This window comes from Carassius carassius, chromosome 40 (assembly GCF_963082965.1).
Source record: "Carassius carassius chromosome 40, fCarCar2.1, whole genome shotgun sequence".
In the NCBI taxonomy this organism is placed as follows: domain Eukaryota; kingdom Metazoa; phylum Chordata; class Actinopteri; order Cypriniformes; family Cyprinidae; genus Carassius; species Carassius carassius.
Window position 1 is genome coordinate 14,970,016 of NC_081794.1, and position 23,092 is coordinate 14,993,107.

General features: G+C 43.4%; 1 protein-coding gene across 2 annotated transcripts in view; it reads left to right on the top strand.

Annotated features, from left to right (window-relative positions):
- Nucleotides 1-10,551: 10,551 nt before the first annotated feature.
- The window catches only part of LOC132122195 (carbonic anhydrase-related protein 10-like), a 180,639-nt gene continuing 168,098 nt past the window's right edge, over nt 10,552-23,092 (top strand). The window contains exons 1-2 of one of the 2 annotated variants that reach the window (XM_059532168.1): nt 10,552-10,700; nt 11,110-11,498. In XM_059532168.1, the coding sequence (XP_059388151.1) occupies nt 11,438-11,498 (61 nt within the window). In that variant the 5' untranslated portion in view covers nt 10,552-10,700; nt 11,110-11,437. The remainder of the gene's footprint in view (nt 10,701-11,109; nt 11,499-23,092) is intronic. The other variant, XM_059532167.1, reaches the window with a different exon arrangement.

Here is a 23,092-nt window from a genome sequence, read left to right on the forward strand (position 1 = left end):
ATGAGCTAATTAAGTGGATAAAAGTGTAAAATTTCTCAGTTTAAACATTTGCTACGTTATCTATGTTCTATTGTGAATAAAATATTGGCTCATGTGATTTGAAATTCCTTTAGTTTTCATTTTATTAAAATTTAAAAAACGTCACAACTTTTCCGGAATTCGGGTTGTTTAATTAAATACAAAATGTAATTAATAAAAAATGTATTTAATTCATAAAAAAATGTATTTGAAACTTGTAAGGCATATGGCGTTAAACAAAGGTTTATTAAATTAGTCAAAGAAATATATAATCCACCTGAATGCAAGAGTTAGGCCCAATGGAGTTCTTTCAGATAAATTTTCATTAATGAGGAGGAGAAGACAAGGGGATCCCTTATCACCTTAGTTATTTGCTTTATGTATAGAGCCATTAGTGCAGAGTATATAAGTGAATTATTTAATAAAAGGTCTTAAAATTGAAGATGAGGAATATAAACTTGCATTGTATGCGGATGATGTGATTTTGTCACAGTGTCTGGGTTGTGTCCCTGGGTTTCCACTAGATGTCCCCCTTTCTCACGGTGTCTGTCACCTTATCACTTCCTGTTCCCTTATTTGGTCACCTTCCTCCTTGTTGAGTAATTGATTGTTCCCCACCTGTCTCCTGTTCCCTCATTATCCTTCTGTGTATTTATACCCGGTCTGTCTGAGTCTGTGTTACGGAGTCCTTGTTTAATGTTAATGTTAATTCATGTCCGTCGCCTTGCCTTGCCTTGCCTGGCCTTGTCTTGTCTTCGTGTTTTGTTTATGTTTGGATTTGTTGGATATCGACCCCTGCCTGGACTGTTTATTCTTTGGATTGCCCCTTTAATAAATGACTTACCTGCAATTGGTTCTATCTCCGTGCCTCATTGGATCCCGAACGTGACAGAAGGACTCCGTAACACAGACTCAGACAGACCGGGTATAAATACACAGAAGGATAATGAGGGAACAGGAGACAGGTGGGGAACAATCAATTACTCAACAAGGAGGAAGGTGACCAAATAAGGGAACAGGAAGTGATAAGGTGACAGACACCGTGAGAAAGGGGGACATCTAGTGGAAACCCAGGGACACAACCCAGACACTGTGACAGATTTTGGTTTTAACAGATGTAGAAACATCATTACCCTCAGTGTTAAAAGAGATGGAGTTATACTGAATTATGTCAGTATTTAAATTTAACTTTAATAAGACAGAAGTTATGGAAATCGGGGATAAACTACAAGAGGGTTTTAAAGAGAAGTATGATATTAAATGTAACCAAACAGAGGTAAGGTACTAGGGATAATTCCAAATTATGTAGAACACTTATATAAAAGTGTAATAATGATACTTTAGAAACTACTATAAAAGGAACAATTTTAAAAGGAGGAAAATATCATTATCTTTGTTTGAAAAAAAAAAAAAATTTTGTTTCAAAATCTACGAGTATATACAGTCGTGGCCAAAAGTTTTGAGAATTACATAAATATTAGTTTTCAAAAAGTTTGCTGCTAAACTGCTTTTAGATCTTTGTTTCAGTTGTTTCTGTGATGTACTGAAATATAATTACAAGCACTTCATACGTTTCAAAGGCTTTTATCAACAATTACATGACATTTATGCAAAGAGTCAGTATTTGCAGTGTTGGCCCTTCTTTTTCAGGACCTCTGCAATTCGACTGGGCATGCTCTCAATCAACTTCTGGGCCAAATCCTGACTGATAGCAACCCATTTTTTCATAATCACTTCTTGGAGTTTATCAGAATTAGTGGGTTTTTGTTTGTCCACCCGCCTCTTGAGGGTTGACCACAAGTTCCCAATGGGATTAAGATCTGGGGAGTGTCCAGGCCATGGACCCAAAATTTCAACATTCTGGCCCCCGAGCCACTTAGTTATCAATTTTTCCTTATGGCACGGTGCTCCATCGTGCTGGAAAATGCATTGTTCTTCACCAAACTGTTGTTGGATTGTTGGAAGAAGTTGCTGTTGGAGGGTGTTTTGGTACCATTCTTTATTCATGGCTGTGTTTTTGGGCAGAATTGTGAGTGAGCCCACTCCCTTGGATGAGAAGCAACCCCACACATGAATGGTGTCAGGATGATTTACTGTTGGCATGACACAGGACTGATGGTAGCGCTCACCTTTTCTTCTCCGGACAAGCCTTTTTCCAGATGCCCCAAACAATCGGAAAGGGGCTTCATTGGAGAATATGATTTTGCCCCAGTCCTCAGCAGTCCATTCACTATTCTTTCTGCAGAAGATCAATCTGTCCCTGATGTTTTTTTTGGAGAGAAGTAGCTTCTTTGCTGCCCTTGACACCAGGCCATCTTCCAAAAGTCTTCACCTCACTGTGCGTGCAGATGCGCTCACACCTGTCTGCTGCCATTCCTGAGCAAGCTCTGCACTGGTGGCACTCCGATCCCGCAGCTGAATCCTCTTTAGGAGGCGATCCTGGCACTTGCTGGACTTTCTTGGATGCCCTGAAGCCTTCTTTACAAGAATTGAACCTCTTTCCTTGAAGTTCTTGATGATCCTATAAATTTAGGTGCAATCTTAGTAGCCACAATATCCTTACCTGTGAAGCCATTTCTATGCAACGCAATGATGGCTGCACGCGTTTCTTTGCAGGTCACCATGGTTAACAATGGAAGAACAATGATTTCAAGCATCACCCTCCTTTTAACATGTCAAGTCTGCCATTCTAACCCAATCAGCCTGACATAATGATCTCCAGCCTTGTGCTCCTCAACATTCTCACCTGAGTTAACAAGACGATTACTGAAATGATCTCAGCAGGTCCTTTAATGACAGCAATGAAATGCAGTGGAAAGGTTTTTTTGGGATTAAGTTAATTTTCATGACAAAGAAGGACTATGCAATTCATCTGATCACTCTTCATAACATTCTGGAGTATATGCAAATTGCTATTATAAAATCTTAAGCAGCAACTTTTCCAATTTCCAATATTTATGTAATTCTCAAAACTTTTGGGCACGACTATATGTATATGTATGTGTGTGTGTTTTATAATATAATTTAATAATTATGAAAATGAAGAGAAAAACCTCAAACTTTTGAATGCTTTCACTGGTAAATTATTTCAAGCAAACAATTAGTTTTTTGAATATGTCATGATGAATGATCAATTCCAGTTTAGATAGCATAGTGGGATTTTCAATAAATCAAGTGATCCACTTTGTAGGGTTGGGGTGGCATTTGGGGCGATTAAAAGCAAAAATAGCTATAGCCATAGCTGTGATTTAGGACAATCAACATCTGAACATCAGCCAACCGTGTAATTGAGTACCACATGCTTTACCTCTGGTTAGTGTCACCTAGCTCTAAAACAAAAATCACATAAAACAAATGAGCCATTTGTGTAGATGACACAATTCCCATTAGTGCTGTTAATCTGACGGGTATTAGGGCCACAAGAGGTATTTTTAAACACATTGTAATTTGTTGATTGTTGGAAGAGTCGTGATTTATTAAAAGCTTTTTCATAAACACTACAAACACAGCTACTCCAGGGAGGGTGAACAAACAGACTGGCCATCACTCTAAAGACCCGCAATGCAGTGTATTTAAAAGTTTAAAGATAATTATGATTTTGCTATGTAAAAAAAGTAAAGTTTATCTACAGTACAAGTCAATGAGGTCGAGAAGTGCAATTAAGAATATAAACTTCTTGTGCCTTGAGATTAATTTTGCCACTCTCTCTTCAGAGGAAGAAAAATTACTTTCATTATATCATTTAATTCTTAATATCTGTCAACCCAAGAGAGCTGTCCCTACAAATTCCACCTGCACTTTTATTATTGAAAGCATAACAAATAGCAACAGTGCACTATATATTTTTTCATTTTCAGTCTGGTCACGTATGTCTTGTTTATAACTTCCTCTCTGGCAAATAGGCATGGTCAAATGAATGCAAATACATCCCATTATTGTGAGTAACATGGGAGATGGGGAGCTAAGAGTGAGTGACACATAAGGTCTTGGGTTTGCTGAGAAAATATTAAACAAAATGAAACACGATGGAGTCATTTTGGAGACTTGTAAAGTAAGTTTAAATAAACATGAAAAACTAATTTTGTTTCACCTCTTCCCCTGATGTACCTGGAAAGCACCTGGAAATGTAAACAAGATATTTTGAAGAATATTTCAACTGTTTTTGTCCATGCAATGACAGCAAATTCACTTATTTTATGGACTGAGAGCTTTTTTTTAAATATTTTCATTTAGTTTTCTCAATATAAAGAAAGTCAAGCAGGTTTCGAACAACATGAGCGTAAGTAAATCATTCCAGAACAGACATTAGTTACAGTAAGTTAATAGAATTTAACAGGAATAAAAACAAGGCTGTGAGGAACAGTCTGTTCATTGGATTGTATTGTACTACTGTATTTATTTTATGTATGGTACTATTGTATTAAGAATTGTTGATGAAAGTCTTTGCATAAAAAAACAAAAACAAACAAACAAACAATAGAAACATTAAATGTAGACAAAATCTCCGTAAAAATTTTTGAAAGTTGTGAGTTGGTGATGTGATCTAGGACTTTTATACAGTGAGTGCCGGTAAGTCTATCCCTCACATCCTCGAGTTCTTCTGCATTAAATTTAATATGGTTAAAATGCATTAATTTTAATGGTAAATTGACCCTTTTCAAAGACTGTGATGAAGCAGTTCAAAAGTCACCAGCATCATAAATCAAGCATTACATTTTTTAGAATGTATTATTTTTTTAAACTCTATATATCTGTATTATATTACCCTTGCATCAAAAAAAAAAAAAAAAAAAAAAATCCCTGGATGTTTGTAATACACCAGCTGTTGGAGTGATGTGATTTAACATCGATTTAACATCGTTCTCTCTTCTCGACTTCTCTCTGTCTTTCTTTGTCTTTTCTCAAATTCATCACTACGGATGTAGTCTCCGGTTCTCTGCTATAGAAGTTCTAATGTTGTTAATGTTGACTTCCACTTCTGAGAAGCCCTGAAGTGTGAAAAGGGTGCATTTTTGTTTTTGTGTGAACCATCCCTTAAAAGGTGCAGTTGGAGTGGAGAAGGGATTCCAGAAGAATATTCTAAATTATTTACACATCCTATATATTATTTTGATAATTGTGACGAGTGGGGCGGGGCCGAGGGATGTGGGAACACGAGCGAGGCCGGTGGAGTGATTGGGAAATCAGCGACACCTGCGACCCACCACCAGTCTCGAGTCCCACATAGGAGATGGAAGGATATAAAACCGGAGCGACGACAGTGAAGGACGAGAGAGGACCAGGCCTGGGCTTTATTTTAGGTTTTGGATTTTATTTTGTGCGCATCAGTCGTCCGCGAGGGGCTGATGCACTGTTTTGTGTATATTTTTGATTATCAAAGTTTCAGTTGAGTGTCCGCCGGTTCCCGCCTCCTTCTTCCCGAAGATTACGAAGGTTTAATTATTACAGTGGTGCCGGCCGCCCATGATATGGAGGGGCGGCTGCCGTCCGTGAGGGAGCGGAGGAGTCGGCGCCGTTCGCCAGAGAGCCGGAGCCTGCTGCCGTCCGCCTGAATGGGGAGGAGCAGGGAACGTGGACTCAAAACCGGCTGCCCAAAACCGGATATATATGAAGGTTTAACTCATTACAATAATTTTTTTCCTTTTAATTTAATGAATAATTTATGTGAGTCATGTTGTGGGTGTTGATCCATCACTCACAAATGCTGTGTTTAATAAGGCTGCCAAATGTAAACACAAACTCTGTCTCACTTTATTTCTTACAAGCCTTTTTGAGAAGTCTCATTGAACATAACCATATTGGATGAGTTTTGGTTGTGTGAATTGTTTGGTGCTCCCACCGCTGGCATGCCATGTCCATTTGCATCAGTGGCTGAAGTAGAAATCAAATCATTTGGCAGTACTAATGTGTTTTGATTTTTCCATTAGCAGGCCAGTCGTTCTGGCATTCACGCTGGCATGATCATAATTAGTGTCTTCCATTTGCATTTTTGCAGTCAGTTGAACTGGTAGAGCATTGATCCCATGCTGATTGACACTACCTGCACCGCTTTACAACACTGATCTGAGTTACGAGCCAGAGTTGGTTTCTGAACCCTGACTGCATTAAACCTGCTTGTGTATGTCGCTTTCCATTTGCAGGGCTAATGTGTCCCGGCTGTGGAACAACCGACCAACATGAGGCCCTTGATAGAGATGGGCGAATTAAGGCTGACATCCAATCGATCTAGGCCTGGCCTGGCCTGGCCTGCACCGGAGAGAGATATTTGCACGCTAGGATTATAACCCCTGTAACCCCCCTCAGCAAAACAGCTGTTGACCTCCGAATGGATGCATGACTACTTCCTATTTCATAATCCACCTCCTCTTTCACAATACCCTGATGGCCACTCTTTAAATGATACTCTGCCTTTTGTCAGCCACTCTTGATTCTTTGTAGGCAGAGCCGATCCTCCCTATAAGCAAAATATGCAAGCTGCGTAGGGCCATAGAAACACCAGCAGGCCCACTTGCTCTCAGTGATGAATTAATTTCAGTTTCGTTTTTTAATTTAAACATGAATGATAATTTGTTTTAATGTGGTGCGCTGTACCCTTTCTACCTAAAAATTAAATCATGTAAAATGAATGTCATGCAGTCTTGCTCGAGACTAAGAAAATGAGCTCAAAGCGTACAGAGCCACAGAAAAGACACTGTTTCTCAAGCTCTTTCAGCAAATGTGATTCAAGATGGAGTGAAACAAGTTTTGCGTAGGGCCCCCAGAAGTCTAGTTGCGCATCTGTCCACCAAAATTACAAGGAACACCTTAGCTACTGCAATGTTCCTATCTGTACATTTACAATAAGATGAAATATGATGTCAAACACCACTACCTCCTTTTCGTTTTGACTGAAACATATTAATAGCTGCAGAAATGTAGTTCAGGGAAATGTTCAGGGCCTATATGGCCAACATTACAATGAAACGAAATATATAAAACAGTATTTCCTCTCTTTATTTTCATTTTAACATATTAATAGATTAATTGAATAAAGACCAAAGGTTACCTGTTTGATTTACCCAAAACAAATTATATTTTATGTTTAACTACTAAAGAGACATCAAAGCCAGCAACGAATGTCAAAAGGACTAGCCGAGTCGAGACTGATCTCGTCTGTAACATGAGCACTGAGCTCCCGCTGATCGCGTGGAGCTGATCGTCTCCGAAATCGGCGAAATATTTTTAAATAAGCACTGTCTTTATAAATAAACCACATATTTGAGTTTTAAACAACTACATTCTCACCTGAAATACTTTTAAAATTACATTTGAAGAAGAAAGTCGTGACATCTGCCATGTATGGTAACCCATACTCTGAATTGGTGCTCTGCATTTAACCCATTCAAGTGCACAAAAGTGAGAAGTGAACACACCATGAACACACACCCGGAGCAGTGGGCAGCTATAGAACCAGTGCCCGGGGAGCAACTGGGGGTTCAGTGCCTTGCTCAAGGGCACTTCAGCCATGGGTATCAAGGGTGGAAGAGAGTGCTGTTCATTCACTCCCTCCCACCTACAACTCCTGCCAGTTCCGATACTCGAACTGGTGACCTTCTTGTAACTAGTCCGACCCTCTAACCATTAGGCCACAGCTGCCCCTGAACCGATAACAGTAATATTTTGAAAATTATCGGAATAAATGGAGGTTGAAATCACAACGCTGCATGAACTCAACCAATCAGCATGTTTAGTGCCCAAGACCCACCCCCGAAAGTTCAGGACCTTTGAAAAAGTACTACCTTGCCAGCAGGGAGTTTCTGAGGGGCAATTTTTTTACACTGAACTTTATTTATATCCTGGTCCCTGTGGTCAAAACACACGGGCTGTGTTCTAAGTGGCATACTTGCTTACTGCAAACTGCTTACTGCCCAGTACACAATGTATACTGCCTAGTATTTTTTTAAAGAATAGGTGTGTGAAACAGTATACAATAAGCAACAAATGTTTCAGAGTATTATGCTAAAGTGTTGTCACATGACAAAATATTAATTCAGCTGCTGAGGTTGTTACCTCACAAATAAACGTACTAACCATTATTTTTACAAAATGCTTGTTAATTAAGGATTCATACTAGTAAAGAATGCTATATTTCCCAATTGAACTCATTTCATAATTAATTAACTTTTCATACTGAGCAGAACTAATAATAACTGTGTAAATAGTAGTTAGGTGGTAGATATTTATATTTCAGTACTGTAGTACATTATAAAACAGTATGCAATAACATAGTGTGTTTAAATTATAATACTTAAAAATATTATTAAATTAATGCAACTTTATTTGGACAAAAACCTCCCTACACCTATACTAATAACCACCTAATAACACTGTATTATTAATGATACATTTTATTTAGAATTTTCAAATATTTCCTTTGTTTTTATTGAAAATAAATGCCTTTCTGATCTAATATTTGATGGGAAAAGGAGTAGCCTAGAACAAGTTTTGGTAAAGGGCAGCCTTGTACTCGGGTCGCTTGTGTCAAAATCATTCATTATGTTTTTTTACCCGCTGCGCTACTGAGATAAATGGGCTTCTTTTGCAGTGCTGTTTATCCCAGCTTGGCAATGGTGGGTGGAGTTAATATAAATAGTCTCTGCCAAAAAATTATGTTTATTTATATATTATGTTACTTCAATATTTGTATTATTCAGTATCTTTGAAATAAACGGTACTGTATAAAGCACTATAGAGATAAAGGTGACTTAATTTGACTTGATCGGAAATGTGCTGTAGAGATTAAAGTACAATTTATGTCCTACTTGCGATATTGTTTTTAGATAAACAGTAATAGTTTGCAGTTTACAGTAACATATATGTATAAAAGTGTTTTATAATTACCATTCCCCGCCTCCAGTTAATTCAAGCGTTTGAAGATGAAACATTACATGGAGCGTATTGCGTTCTGGGAAACAGCATCCCATGTCTTCAGATGCATACATCAAATTTCAGCAAATGTAGCAGGTAATCCGGGCATTCCATGCTTACAGAACATTCACTTACTCTTCACAGTATATACGCAGCATACTTCAATATAGTAGGTATTGTATGGTAGTATGCCATTCCGAACACTGTACCAGATTCTGTGCAGATTCTGGTAAATATATGTATGTATCTAGAATACAGATTGCACTCCTCTTCTTGTCATCCCTCCTGTTTGACAATTGACTGACCTTGAAAAAGGAACAATCATGACTTACCAGTGAGAGTCTGACAAAACATTCGTGAAAGCTGCATTTCAAATATTTCTAAAAAAAAAAAAAATTGTTTTGCATGGTCATTTGTAATTCTTGAAATTCCAGACCACAAATGATTGAGTCAAGTCTGATTATTGCTATGGCTTTTTTTATGCAGATAATCTTTATAAAAGTAAAACTCTCCAGTCTTGCTTTTTATCCTTCTCTGCCATATCCAGCATTGTTGTGAATAAGCCGCAAAAGGAAGCAATGAGTCACCATGGGCAACTGCATTGTGAAATTGTTGCTCGTAATTACAGAGAAATTTAAAGCATATTGTTTTTATGATATCATAAGGACTTGAACATACTGTATACACTAACATCTGAACACATTAAATGAACACTCATGGATAATGATAACAGTTATCACATTTGAATGTTAATGTGCAATAAAATCATATCATCATAAAACTCTGCAAGGCTCACTTACTGTATATTTGAATATGAGCACTGAGATTATATAATTAAGTTATGTAAAGAAAAAGATTATATAAAGATCTCAGACAAAGATAAATCTATGAATACCCTAAATGAGAACTCAAAGTACTGAGAATTTATAAAGACAACAATCTGGAAATAAAGACTGATTAGAGGACTAGCAACTGTGAGGGGATTTTGCCCCTCAAAAGCCTGTGAAATTCTACATTTTTGCATGACAACAAACATAATATAGAATAGCAGCTTTAGCATTTTCCATAGGCAAAACGAGCTTACTTTAAGTTTGTATGTGTTTGTTTATGCATGCTTCTATTAGATGTAGAATTACCATCTGGATTGGTATCCAATGCAATTTAGGATTTATAAATCAGATCCTAAAGTAGCATATATAACAATCAAATCACTGTCACTTCTTAAAACGGCGAATAATAGTTACAGATATTATGCTTCAACATGCCTAACTTCATTTTAACTTTATGCAGTAAGACCTAGTAACTTCAGTACTGAAACAAAAAATATGAGACTACACATAGGCTAGGTTATCATAAATTATTTATATAAATGCATATCGACGCGCGCTCACTTTACGCATTTTGTAGCAAAGAAACAAGAAAATCTTGCAACTGTTGTGGTGATGGTCTGAAATATTTTGGAAACATGTATAGCTACTATTTATTGAGAAATGCACGCAATCTATTTTGATAAAATGCGGGTTCTTGTTACTTGGCAACCCGCGTATCTCTGATGTCTCCGTCCATCTCTCCCTCTCTCTCCCTCTCTCTCTCTCTCTAGCGCTCCATCCACCTGTGCCTAGGTAACGTGATCACACAATTAATAGCGGGAGCGCGCACCCGCAGCGCTCGTGGAACTCAGGATACATGAATAGCTGTTTCTTTCAGACACCAGTGGATTGGGATTTGTTTGTTGATTTTTAGTTTGAACTGTCGCAGGATATCAAAAGTAACAGGTAAGCGCAAACTGTCTTACCTCCAGTGTTATTGTGGTTTGTTTACTGACGTTTCCGCTGCAGTGTTTCATAACTCATCGTTAAACTTGTTTGTTTGATACTTTGCATTGTCACAGGAGCGGTCAACAACCGTAAGTGTTTTAAACACCACGGGTTATACATTTACAACTTTCCTTTCATCAATGACACTTTATGAACGCAGGTGTATTAACGAATCCGTGCTCGTGTGCGCTGTTTAGTGTAATGGCATGTCGTGAACGAGGGAAGCACGCCCCCTTAGCTGCGCGGTCCCGTGACTTTCCCGTTAAACCTGGTTGAGTTAAACTGTTACTCTCGGCCAGAGCTCCGAGGACTCGACAAATCACAGTTGTACTCTCTCTCTTCGCAGGGTCAGATCGGCAGAGTCCAGCATCTTCGTGACATAACAGCTAGGAGCGCTTCTGGAACGGGAAAGAACGCCTAAGTCATTTTATGGAGGCTTGCGGGACGCAGCGAAACATTTCTTAAAGTGTTTGGCACCGAGGATATCAGTTCAGGTCCCCCTTCACTCCGGAGCATAGTCTTGTTTGGATTTCAGCCTGTTTGAAATGTGGCGTTATGTGATCGAGATAAATGTGCTATGTGTGTGATTTGGAGTGGATCTTGTGGAAGGTGTCCAGTGGGAAAGAGACTGGGTGGACTCGTCTGCAATTGATCCCCGTTTTCTGAGCGCAATGGACTTGGAATGAAGACAAAACATGGATATAATCTGGGAAATATTTCTTATCCTTCAAGTCAATCTCATCGTTTGCACTTCAGGTACATTATGATGCATTTGAAAGTGCTTAATATTCGTTTTATAATAGCTTAAGTTGTGTGTAAAACCATAAAAATGTAGGCTATTCTAATAATCTACGTACGATAGCTACTTTGTCCCTATTATTAAAATAATATTATTTAAAATATTTCGGACGGCACAGAATTCTGTAGGAATCCAGTTTATTTATATATATAGATATATGTATATAAATAAATAAATAAATATCGCTGCATACATCATTCTATGTGATTTACTGTTTCTTTTTATTATTTCGAATAATTTAAGTTCAAAATAATGTATTTTGCTTAACATTTGCTTAAAATAGTATTTTAAATAGCTTACTAGCAAACTCATTCGTCTATATCATGTGCTGTAAATGGGCTAGGCATACAGTTATGCGTAAATTACGTTACAATTAAAGTACATTAATTATCATGTTTTTTCCACTGCTAATATAAACGTGAATAGTGATTTTGGAGGTGGTTATCACTGGACAGACCAAATGTAAAAGCAATTGAAACCCGAATTACAGCACGGATCCCTGACTGGTCTGCTCTGTCTCCATTAACACTTAGCCTACTATCACTTTATTCAATCTAATGCGGAGCCGAATGATCGTGTAATATCGAATATAGGTTGGTCTCTCAGACATTATAGTGTTAAAAACCACAACAGCCACGGAAATAACTTCGTTGGCAGAAGTCTAAATTACTGCCAAAAGCTGTCCAAATAAGAATCACGATTATTATTAAATGACTAAACAAATCAAGTCCGTTCTGGTTTAACTTTAAAGCTCCTCGTGAGAGGTTTATGGAACGCGTCCAGCAGCGTCGCCCACGCGAGTACTGGACATTGATGGCAACGCACAACACATCCGTCTTTTTCATGATGCGTGGGGCAGCCAACGTAAACGTCCTTGACCAATGTTTATGGACTCTGAGATCTTCCCTTTTTAGTAGCTTCATGTAAATGCTCACCATCATTTTTGCATATGGTTACTAATATGGGAAGTCAGGTTGCTTTGAAATATTAGTGTAAACGCCTTTTTTAAGTGATATTACATATGAGTTTTTACTTTGTTAGATATGAAAAAAAAATCAAGGATCAAATGATTTCCTCATTCATACTGATCTCAAACCATGCTGGTTCCTATAAAGATGATCTTGACATCAGATGTAATGAGCATGATGCTTATGTTTAGTAGGGTAAAAGTATGTCAGTAAAATTAGTGCCATTTTGTCTACTTTTTATTGACAAATCAATGTTAATTTGTAATTCAGAAAGACAGGAATTTTTCAAAAATGTTACCCATTGGAAATTGATTAGATTATGGAAAGTGAGCATTGCATATCAGAGCAGAGGCACACTGAATGTGGCTTTGCTATTTGGCATTCAGTAAACGTTGCCCACAGCCGAAGTGACGTCAACGGAAAAGGATGTTTCTGAAGAAGAGCAAGTTTTAAAAATGTAATTAATGATCATGATGGCAGCCTTTTTTTAAATTCAGAATAACATGCACAATGAATCATCAAAATAAGAGCATTGAAATGAATGTGCATTTAAGTAAACTGGATAAATTTAGCATTTTGCAAAAAAAATTTACATTGACTTTCAGATACTTCCTGGTGAAGCTATGGTGAATCATGTTTCAAAGCACAAGATTTCCAATTTTCCACTGCCATCACTCCTCAAAAAGCAAAGGGCTCTAATGTACTTTCAACTCCGTTTTCCCCAGCAGTTTTCTTGATGACGTGTCTTTTGTCAGCAATTGCATTGTTTTATGACCAATGGAAAACACTTCATTTTGCGGTTCAATCAAATTTTTATTTATTTTATTTTTTTTAAGTTTGAAGGACAAATTGATCTTTCTGTCTTTTGGTATATAAGAAAGAAGCTCTCAGTGATTTTGTTGGGACTTATTCACAAAGATCAAAGATTCTATTTTGTCCCCACTATACAGTCATAATTGGATCATAACAAGTGTCATCTTCCTCAGTTCCTTGGTTTCCAGGCATTCTTACCGGAACGTCATAGATTTTAGCTGACATTTGCAGAGCATGAGCATTTGTTTAGTTATGGCAGTTAACATTTGCTTTGATCCTGCTCTGGATCCAGCAGAACAGTGATTGCCTCATGAGCCCCTATTCTCAATAAGTGAGGAGCATCTCCTTGTGTGAGTGTACAAAATACTGCATTTTTAGATGGACTGCATTAGAAGTTGATGCAAAATCAATTACGGTTCAATCAGTTATGAAATCTTATTGGGACTGATTTATTTGTGCACTTTCAGATTCTTTATCCTGATACACTCAATGATCACCCTGATTAGGATGTACAGCGGGGAGCAAAAGTCTAATAAATGCAGTTTCACGTGATATATCAATAATCAAAGTTTGTTACATTAATCATGTGACTCTTGCAGACATCAAATTATTTTTCTGTTATTCAAGCTCGAGATGCTCAGAATTCATGCTTGAGAACATAATCATTAGATTCAGAAAAGACGATGTTGTAAGTTGCAGTAAAAATTCTGTATCAGAGATGCAAGGGCCCATGCACTGTTATTTGTCAAATTTCTCAGTCCAGTCAATCAGTTTTGATATGCACAAAAACATTCAGCCACCGTTATGATAAACAGACATTATTATGTTTTTCAGGTTTGTTTGAATAGGACTGAGAATCCAAATCACAATTTCGACACACCAGAGGTTACAGTTCTGATTTGTTGCACTGAGTCTTTGCTTATGAAAACACAAGAGTTTGCATTCATCCAGGTAATCGGAAGAATGTGGGTGTGAAAGTCTAGTCAAAAGCATCTGGACTTCTAAGTTGTTTTTCCACTCAATTCACTGATACAAATTCATATACAAATGTTGTGCATTGTAGATCTTAGTCATCACTCACATTGCAACCCTTTTGAAAATGAGAAAAGTTATTAGTTATTCTCGAACAAAACAGAGTTGAATACTGTGTCCAATGCTTTTAAAGAGCACCTCTTGTTTATTGAGAGTAAGGTATTTACGGTGTCATTATTAAGAGGTTGTATGCACTTTCTTCTCTGATGGCTAAATGTGGTAATTTATCAATTCCTAATTTGCATGGTTCTTGTTGTTGTGAGCACAATATTTTATATGTGCAAGATTTTAAATAGAATATAAAAAAATCAGTGCATACAATTTCTAATATTTCTACCTTGCAGAAAGTGTATTTTATAGATTCAGATAAGATAAAATTGGAGTAATGTTTTACATTAAAATAGCAATGCTTGTAATGTTTTTAATGTCATGCTCTCTACAAAATTACTCCCAGTTTCACTGAATCCTGACAATTTAAGTGTGAATATCTAATTAGCCCAAAGAAGCTTGTCATTTAATAAGGCACTTAAATCATTCAAACTAGACACAAGCCATGACTGAAAGGCTTAAAACGTTCTAAAACAACCGTCGGTCAGGAGCAGCTGTGTTTAGCTAGGTCTCCCCTGATGGTTGGGTGTAGCTAATGTCACACCCAGGGGCTGGCTATGCTTTAACTAAGCCACACCCCTTCTCAACTTCCACCTCGAGGAGGTCCCCAAACCCGACCCAATGGTCAAACAACACGAGAACAAGTAAGTGATAAAACAATCTTTATTTAAATATCTAAAAATAGCTTGGGGAATAGGGAAAGGGCAATTAAAACTAAACTCTGACTCGGCCCTCCAGATGGGCTATGGCCGGGAAGAGGTCAGGGAGCAAGGGGGCCACGGGGATCCGGGGCGTGGGACTCGGGCCCCGGCCTGAGTCTTAGGTATCCGTAGCGCCCTCCTTCTTCCTCCTCTTCGCTGAATACAGCTCACGGTAAATACTGGTTCACACAGTTCGTTCTCGAGGTGCTCACTCTCTTTCTCTTCCTCCACAGGCAACGGGCTCTTTCTCTTTCTCCACAGGCAACGGCTGGGACACACAGGCACAGTTAATTCAGCTTGGTTTTGCTCTCACCTCTTCGCTGATTACAGCTCACAGTAAGTACTGGTTCACACAGTTCGTTCCTTGGGTGCTCACTCGCTTTCTCTTTCTCCACAGGCAACGGCTGGGACACACAGGCACAGTTAGTTCAGCTTGGTTCTGCTCTCACCTCTTCGCTGATTACAGCTCACAGTAAGTACTGGTTCACACAGTTCGTTCCTTGGGTGCTCACTCGCTTTCTCTTTCTCCACAGGCAGCGGCGTAAGTACAGGTTTCCTCAGTCTCTCCTCGTGTTACCCACTCTCTCTCCTTTTCTCTCCACAGGTATCAACTTGGGCACAATAGCACAGTTAGTTTGCTTTGAATGGCTCTCACCTCTGGGCTGGACACAGCGTACTGTAAGTACAGGGTTCGCTCTATTCCTCCTCGTGTTATTCACTCTCTCTCTCCTTTTCTCTCCACAGGTATCAACTTGGGCACAATAGCACAGTTAGTTTGCTTTGAATGGCTCTCACCTCTGGGCTGGACACAGCGTACTGTAAGTACAGGGTTCGCTCTATTCCTCCTCGTGTTATTCACCTCTCTCTCCTTTTCTCTCCACAGGTATCAACTTGGGCACAATAGCACAGTTAGTTTGCTTTAAATGGCTCTCACCTCTGGGCTGGACACAGCGTACTGTAAGTACAGGGTTCGCTCTATTCCTCCTCGTGTTATTCCCTCTCTCTCCTTTTCTCTCCACAGATATCAACTTGGGCACAATAGCACCGTTAGTTTGCTTTGAATGGCTCTCACCTCTGGGCTGAACACAGCGCACTGTAAGTACAGGTTTCCTCTGTTTCTCCTTGTGTTACTCACTCTCTTTCCTTTCCTCTCCACAGGTATCAACTTGGACACAAAACACAGTTACTCTGCTTTGGATGGCTTTCACCTCTGGGCTGGACACAGCGTACCGTGCTATCTCCGGAGATCTGAAGCACGCTCACAACATATACTGTACTGAACTAGGCTAGGACCAGCAATCTCCTTGTCCTCCCACGCCGAAGTGCGTGAAGGCGGGGGTTTATCTGACAGGACACACGGCAATACACAGCAGCCCACAGCAATATACAGCACCACGTCAAAATTATAGGTTTTCACAGCACGAAGACTCACCCACCACACTCAGTGTACGGAAAGGACACCCGTCTTCCTTCACTTCGCTTGGTTCGGATCTGGCGATGGAATATGCGGCCTAGCTAGTGATGTCGTCGTTGTGACGACTTCAATAAGTATTCCTTCGGCTCTCCCACCACACTATATTAGGGGTAGGGCCGCCCTCCTCCTCCTGGAGAGATCTACACAACGCCAGGTCAATATACAGGGCACTTTCGACTGGCTCTTAGTACTCACATCAATGCCACTTCCAATCCCCTTTTTCACGTCGTCTCAGTTCGCCGTATAATCTGTTCACTTCTCAACCTTTAAGGTTCGCGATGTCTTCACAATCATACAATTCCAGCCTGAGGGAGAGAGAGAGTTAGACAGCTACCAGCAGCGTACCAAGACGGGCACAACCCAGTGCTTCACACACACCAAAAAGAGCTTCCCAGACTGGGAAATAACTTGGCCTTAAGTACTGCCTTGTCCAGCGTATCCTCCAATCACCAACCGCTGTCCCTAACTAGGCACAGGTGCATCGAATTCCCTGATTTTCCTTCTTACGGCGCTACCGGAAGTTCCGGTGTTCTGTTTTTCCGGTCCGGGCGGAAACGCTTCCGGGCGGAACCAAACTTCCCGAATTTTGGTTCCGCCCCTAAAGATCGTCACCTTGTGACATCCTCCCCCGCCAATCCGTTCTAGTCCCTAGAACGTCCTCGGGCTGTCCACTCCCCATAGCGGGCAGGGGGTCGGCCTCGGTTCTCTCGCCGGGATCGTCTCACTGGTGAATCGGGCTCAGCTTGTTCAGGGGCTGCTTCTGGTTCTCTCGGGGCGATCGGGGGTGGTGCCACCACGGGTCTCCCTGGTACCACAGCCCAACCTTCAATCCAGGGGGCCGCTGGTACAGGTTCCGTGGGGACTTCTTCCACGGCTTCAGGGTAGTTAGGGCATGGGCGAATCATGTTCCGGTGCACCACACGGTCGGGGCCTGACTTCCCTTCTGGCCGGATGGTATAGACCGGCTGCCCCGGCCTCTGCTGCCGGCAGACTACATAAGGGGTGGCCTCCCAACGGTCACTCAGTTTCCCCTTCCCCTGCCGCCGATTATCTCTCACCAACACCCTCTCTCCTGGCAGTAGAGGGGCTTCTCTAGCAGTCCGATCATACAACCGCTTACTTTTCTCTCCTGCCGTCTGTATCCTTTTCGACACCTGCTCGTAGGCGAAATGCAAGCGCTGGTGATGGCGCCCCACCCACTCCGTTACACTTGCTTCCTCTTGGTCGGCTATCACTCCTAGGACCAGGTCAGTAGGCATTCGTATGTGTCTGCCAAACATCAGGTAAGTGGGAGCGTAACCCGTAGTACTATGTATACTGTTGTTATAGGCCTGTAGGAGGTTTGGCAAGGCACTCACCCAATCGTCCTGCCGTTGTTGGTCCAAGGTCCCCAGCAGCCCCAATAGGGTCTGATTGAATCTCTCACAGCCGCCGTTCCCCTGAGGATGATACGAAGTGGTGTGAGTTTTCGTGCAACCGTACAACTGGCATAGTTCTCTAATTACCCTGGACTCAAAGTTGGCTCCTTGATCGGAGTGCAGAAACTCCGGGCATCCGAACGTCTGGAAGACGGCCCGCCATAAAACTGTAGCGGTGGTGGTTGCAGTCTGGTCGAGGGTGGGGATAGCCCAAGCGTACTTTGTGAACAAATCCGTTATTACCAAGATGTTCTGGTAGCGATCTCGTGGTCGGCCCAGTGTCAAGAAGTCCATAGCCATGATATGAAGGGGGGCCTTCGCATGGATGGGTACCATTGGCGCTCGGACCTCCCGTCTGGACTTAAACAATATGCATCTCGGGCAAGCTTGAATTAGGGCGTGCACCGATGCCTCTAGCCCGGGCCAAAAGAAGAATCTCCTAAGCAGGGACACGGTCCTCTCCTGTCCCTGATGCCCCAACTGGTTGTGGTACGCCGAAACTAAAGCCGTTACCTCATCTGCGGGTACCACGATCTGGCGTACTTCTTCGCCCAACTTCGGGTCACTGACCCTTCTGCACAAAACGCCATCTCTCAGCTCCAGCCTGTCCCATTGCCCCAGCAGCCTCCTCCCAGTATCCGTCTGGGCTAACCTCTCCGCTGGCGTCAGCCGTCGGCCCTGTTCCAGCCATTCTCTTACCAGCCGCACATCTTGATCCCTGGCCTGTCTCTCCCTCCACCGACGGGGATCCCATCCCCAGTTCTCAGGCACGGCCTCTTGTCTGCTGCCTGGTGCCTCTACTGCTCCTACCATATAGCCCTCCTCCGGGCTGGCCCCTCCGGGGCTTTCCGCTTCGGGCAGCCTTGAGAGGACGTCCGCGTTCGTGTGTTCACGCCCTGGTCGGTACTGTAGTTGATAGTCAAAGTTGGCCAGTTGGGCCACCCACCGCTGCTCCACGGCTCCCAGCTTCGCCGTCTGTAAGTGTACTAATGGGTTATTGTCTGTAATGATCGTCACCTTGGCACCCCAGAGGTAGTCTTTAAATTTCTCACTTAGGGCCCACTTCAACGCCAGCAGCTCCAATTTGAAAGAACTATAGTTCGCATCGTTCCTCTCGGCTGGGTGGAGGCTCCGGCTGGCGTACGCGATGACCCTCTCAACTCCGTCCTGCCGTTGAGCCAACACCGCTCCCAGCCCGAGATTGCTGGCATCTGTATACAAAAGGAATGGTTTTGTGAAATCTGCGTATGCCAAGATAGGGGCCTGTAGCAGCTCCTGCTTCAATGTCTGGAACGCCGACTCACAATTTGCATCCCAGTCTACGTTGGGCGACCCCCGGCCCCGGTTACGACCTGTGCCAACCAGCAACTGATTAAGGGGTTTAGCAATTTTTGAAAAGTCCTTTATGAAACGCCTATAGTATCCCACAAATCCTAAAAAGGATCGCACTTGCCTCACTGTCCTCGGGGCCTTCCAGTCCTTCACGGCCGATACCTTTCCAGGATCGACGGACACTCCAGCCGCACTGACCACGTGGCCCAGAAAGTTGACTTCTCTCCGTAGTAAGTGACACTTATTGGGCTGTAGTTTCAATCCGTACTTCTCCATGGCCCGAAAGACTTCCTCGAGGTGCCTCAGGTGTGAATCAAAATCTGGGGAGTAGACAATCACATCATCCAGGTAAACTAATACTGACTCCATTAACTGACCTCCCAAGCACCGCTGCATCAGCCGCTGGAAGGTGGCCGGAGCGTTACAGAGCCCGAAAGGCATCCGGTCCCATTCAAATAGTCCAAACGGGGTTGTAAAGGCAGTCTTCTCCCGGTCTGCTTCGGCCACCTGCACCTGCCAGTAGCCACTGGCCAAATCTAGGGTAGAGTACCATGCCGACTGCGTGAGGCTGGCAAGCGAATCTTCGATCCGTGGCAAAGGGAAAGCGTCTTTCTTAGTCACGAGGTTCAGCTTACGGTAGTCCACGCAGAATCTCCAAGCCCCCGTCTTCTTTTGCACCAGCACTATGGGGGCCGCCCACGGGCTGCTGCTTTCCCTAACAACTCCTTGCTTCAGCATGCCTTGCAGGAGTGTACGTACCTCGGTATACAAAGTGGGCGGAATTTGGCGATACCTCTCCCGGCTGGGCCCTGCATCCCCGGTAGGTATATGATGTTGTACCACCTGGGTGCATCCGTAGTCTTCGTCGTGGGTGGCGAACACATGCTGCCATCTCCGAAGGAGGGCCTGTAACTTCTGTGTCTGTGCTTGCTCTAAATCCTCCCCTTGTAACGACTCACCCGCCAGGTGGCTCGGCACACTCCTCTCCATACCACCCCATGGGGTGTCTACTTGTGTCAGGGCCACCTCGATGACAGTGGGGCACACCTGACGAAAACTAATATCCCTCTCTTCCCTTACTTGGTGGGATGTAACCGTTGTCAGACGGGCTAATCGTTGGTGCCGATGTAGTTGCACCGCGTATGGATGTACATTCCGTATCCTCACGGGGACTCTCCCCCGCCGGACCGTCGATAATCCTCGTGCCACTTCCACTTGTGGACAATCCACATGGGGCTCCACCAGCACCCACTCTTCTGGGCCCGCTCTTCGGGGCGGTACTCGCGCCCACACAACAGCCTCACTTTTTGCGGGGACAGACAAAGCAAAACGACACATCACTCTTCCTACCTCTTCCTGTTCCCTGCGGACTTGGCTCATTTGCACCCTTCGACAGTCAGCTACCACACACTCCCACTTGGGCCTCTCTGCAGGTGGTATCTTCGATACGGGCCTAGCCCGAAATAGCTCTTCCCAGCAATCAGCGAGGACATTCATGCCCAACAGGGCTCGATGTGCACCCAGACAATGGTCTTGCACGATAATCACACCTTTCTGGGGGACCATCACTCCGTGAACCTCTAGGTCCGTCAATCGGTAGCCAATATATGGGATGTCGAGGCCGTTTGCGCCCTTCAGAGTAAGCCAGGGGGCCTCCGCCCCTGGTGCCCCTTGTTTCCCAAACACTTCTTCGGATAAACTCTCAGCAAACAACGTCACTTGGGAGCCTGTGTCTACCAGGCATTGAATCTCCTTGCCGCACACTCTCACCTTCGCCACGGGGCTACGCCCAATCATCTGGCTCCTAGAGCCATATCCTCTTCCAGGGTCTTCTCGAGGGGTCCCGGCCACACGACCCACAGTGGCCGGCCGACCTAAAAACCCCCTTCTGACGCCCTGCGGGGCCCACACTGACGGCTATAGTGACCTGGTTTGCCACAGCGGTTACAGATGGGTCGCCCTTGCTCGTCCCATTCGAAACGGGGCCGGTTAAAGTGGTTCGGGCGCCTGAACGGCTCTCGGCCTCCCTCTGAGTACACTCGGTCTCGGGGCGCCGGCCGTGGTTCCTCCCGCGCCCGTCCTTGGCGCAATTCTCCTACGAGGGCTTTAGACAGTTCAGACATCTGATCGCGGACATCTTTCAAAAGTTCAGCCTTCAGTGCTTGCTTCCAGTCAGGGCCTCCGGGTTGTGCTGGTGCTACTTCACTGACAACCGCACACACTGGGGAACCACTCACCTCAGTCTCATCACCTTCCAGGGCCAGTGCCTCTTTCTTCAGATCTTCGAACGTAAGACCCGGGTCCCTTCGAAACTGGATACGTAGGCTCTGTCTCACCGGACCCTCCTTCAACCCCAGAAGAAACTGGTCCCGCAATAGAGTCTCTCCATCTCCCAACCCGTGGTCCCGACGGGTCTGTAGTCGGGCGAATTGCTCTCGCAACCTCAGGGCGAAAGCTCTAATCGGTTGGCGGGGGCCCTGCTTACAATTGAAGAACTGGGAGCGAAGGACAGCTACGGGGGTGTGGTCACCATACTGTTCAGTGAGGAACTGGAACACGGTTTGGGCGTTGGCTCTAACGGCTTCGGGGGCGGCATGCACCTCTCGCCGCGCTTCTCCATCCAGGGAGTTTAACACAAATTGAAGCCGCTGGGCTGCACTAAGGCCCTGTAGGTCGGCCAAGTACTCTAGTTGAGCCTTCCATTCAGACAATCGTACCTCGGATTCTGTCCCCCCATATTTTTGAATCCAGGGGCTCCCCATAAAAACGGGCATGGCACGGGGTTGGGCTGAAAGCCCCGCGTTGTCGGTCATTGGACGACCTTGGTTACTCAACTCGAGGTGGAAATCCTGCCGACTACGCCAAATCTGTCACACCCAGGGGCTGGCTATGCTTTAACTAAGCCACACCCCTTCTCAACTTCCACCTCGAGGAGGTCCCCAAACCCGACCCAATGGTCAAACAACACGAGAACAAGTAAGTGATAAAACAATCTTTATTTAAATATCTAAAAATAGCTTGGGGAATAGGGAAAGGGCAATTAAAACTAAACTCTGACTCGGCCCTCCAGATGGGCTATGGCCGGGAAGAGGTCAGGGAGCAAGGGGGCCACGGGGATCCGGGGCGTGGGACTCGGGCCCCGGCCTGAGTCTTAGGTATCCGTAGCGCCCTCCTTCTTCCTCCTCTTCGCTGAATACAGCTCACGGTAAATACTGGTTCACACAGTTCGTTCTCGAGGTGCTCACTCTCTTTCTCTTCCTCCACAGGCAACGGGCTCTTTCTCTTTCTCCACAGGCAACGGCTGGGACACACAGGCACAGTTAATTCAGCTTGGTTTTGCTCTCACCTCTTCGCTGATTACAGCTCACAGTAAGTACTGGTTCACACAGTTCGTTCCTTGGGTGCTCACTCGCTTTCTCTTTCTCCACAGGCAACGGCTGGGACACACAGGCACAGTTAGTTCAGCTTGGTTCTGCTCTCACCTCTTCGCTGATTACAGCTCACAGTAAGTACTGGTTCACACAGTTCGTTCCTTGGGTGCTCACTCGCTTTCTCTTTCTCCACAGGCAGCGGCGTAAGTACAGGTTTCCTCAGTCTCTCCTCGTGTTACCCACTCTCTCTCCTTTTCTCTCCACAGGTATCAACTTGGGCACAATAGCACAGTTAGTTTGCTTTGAATGGCTCTCACCTCTGGGCTGGACACAG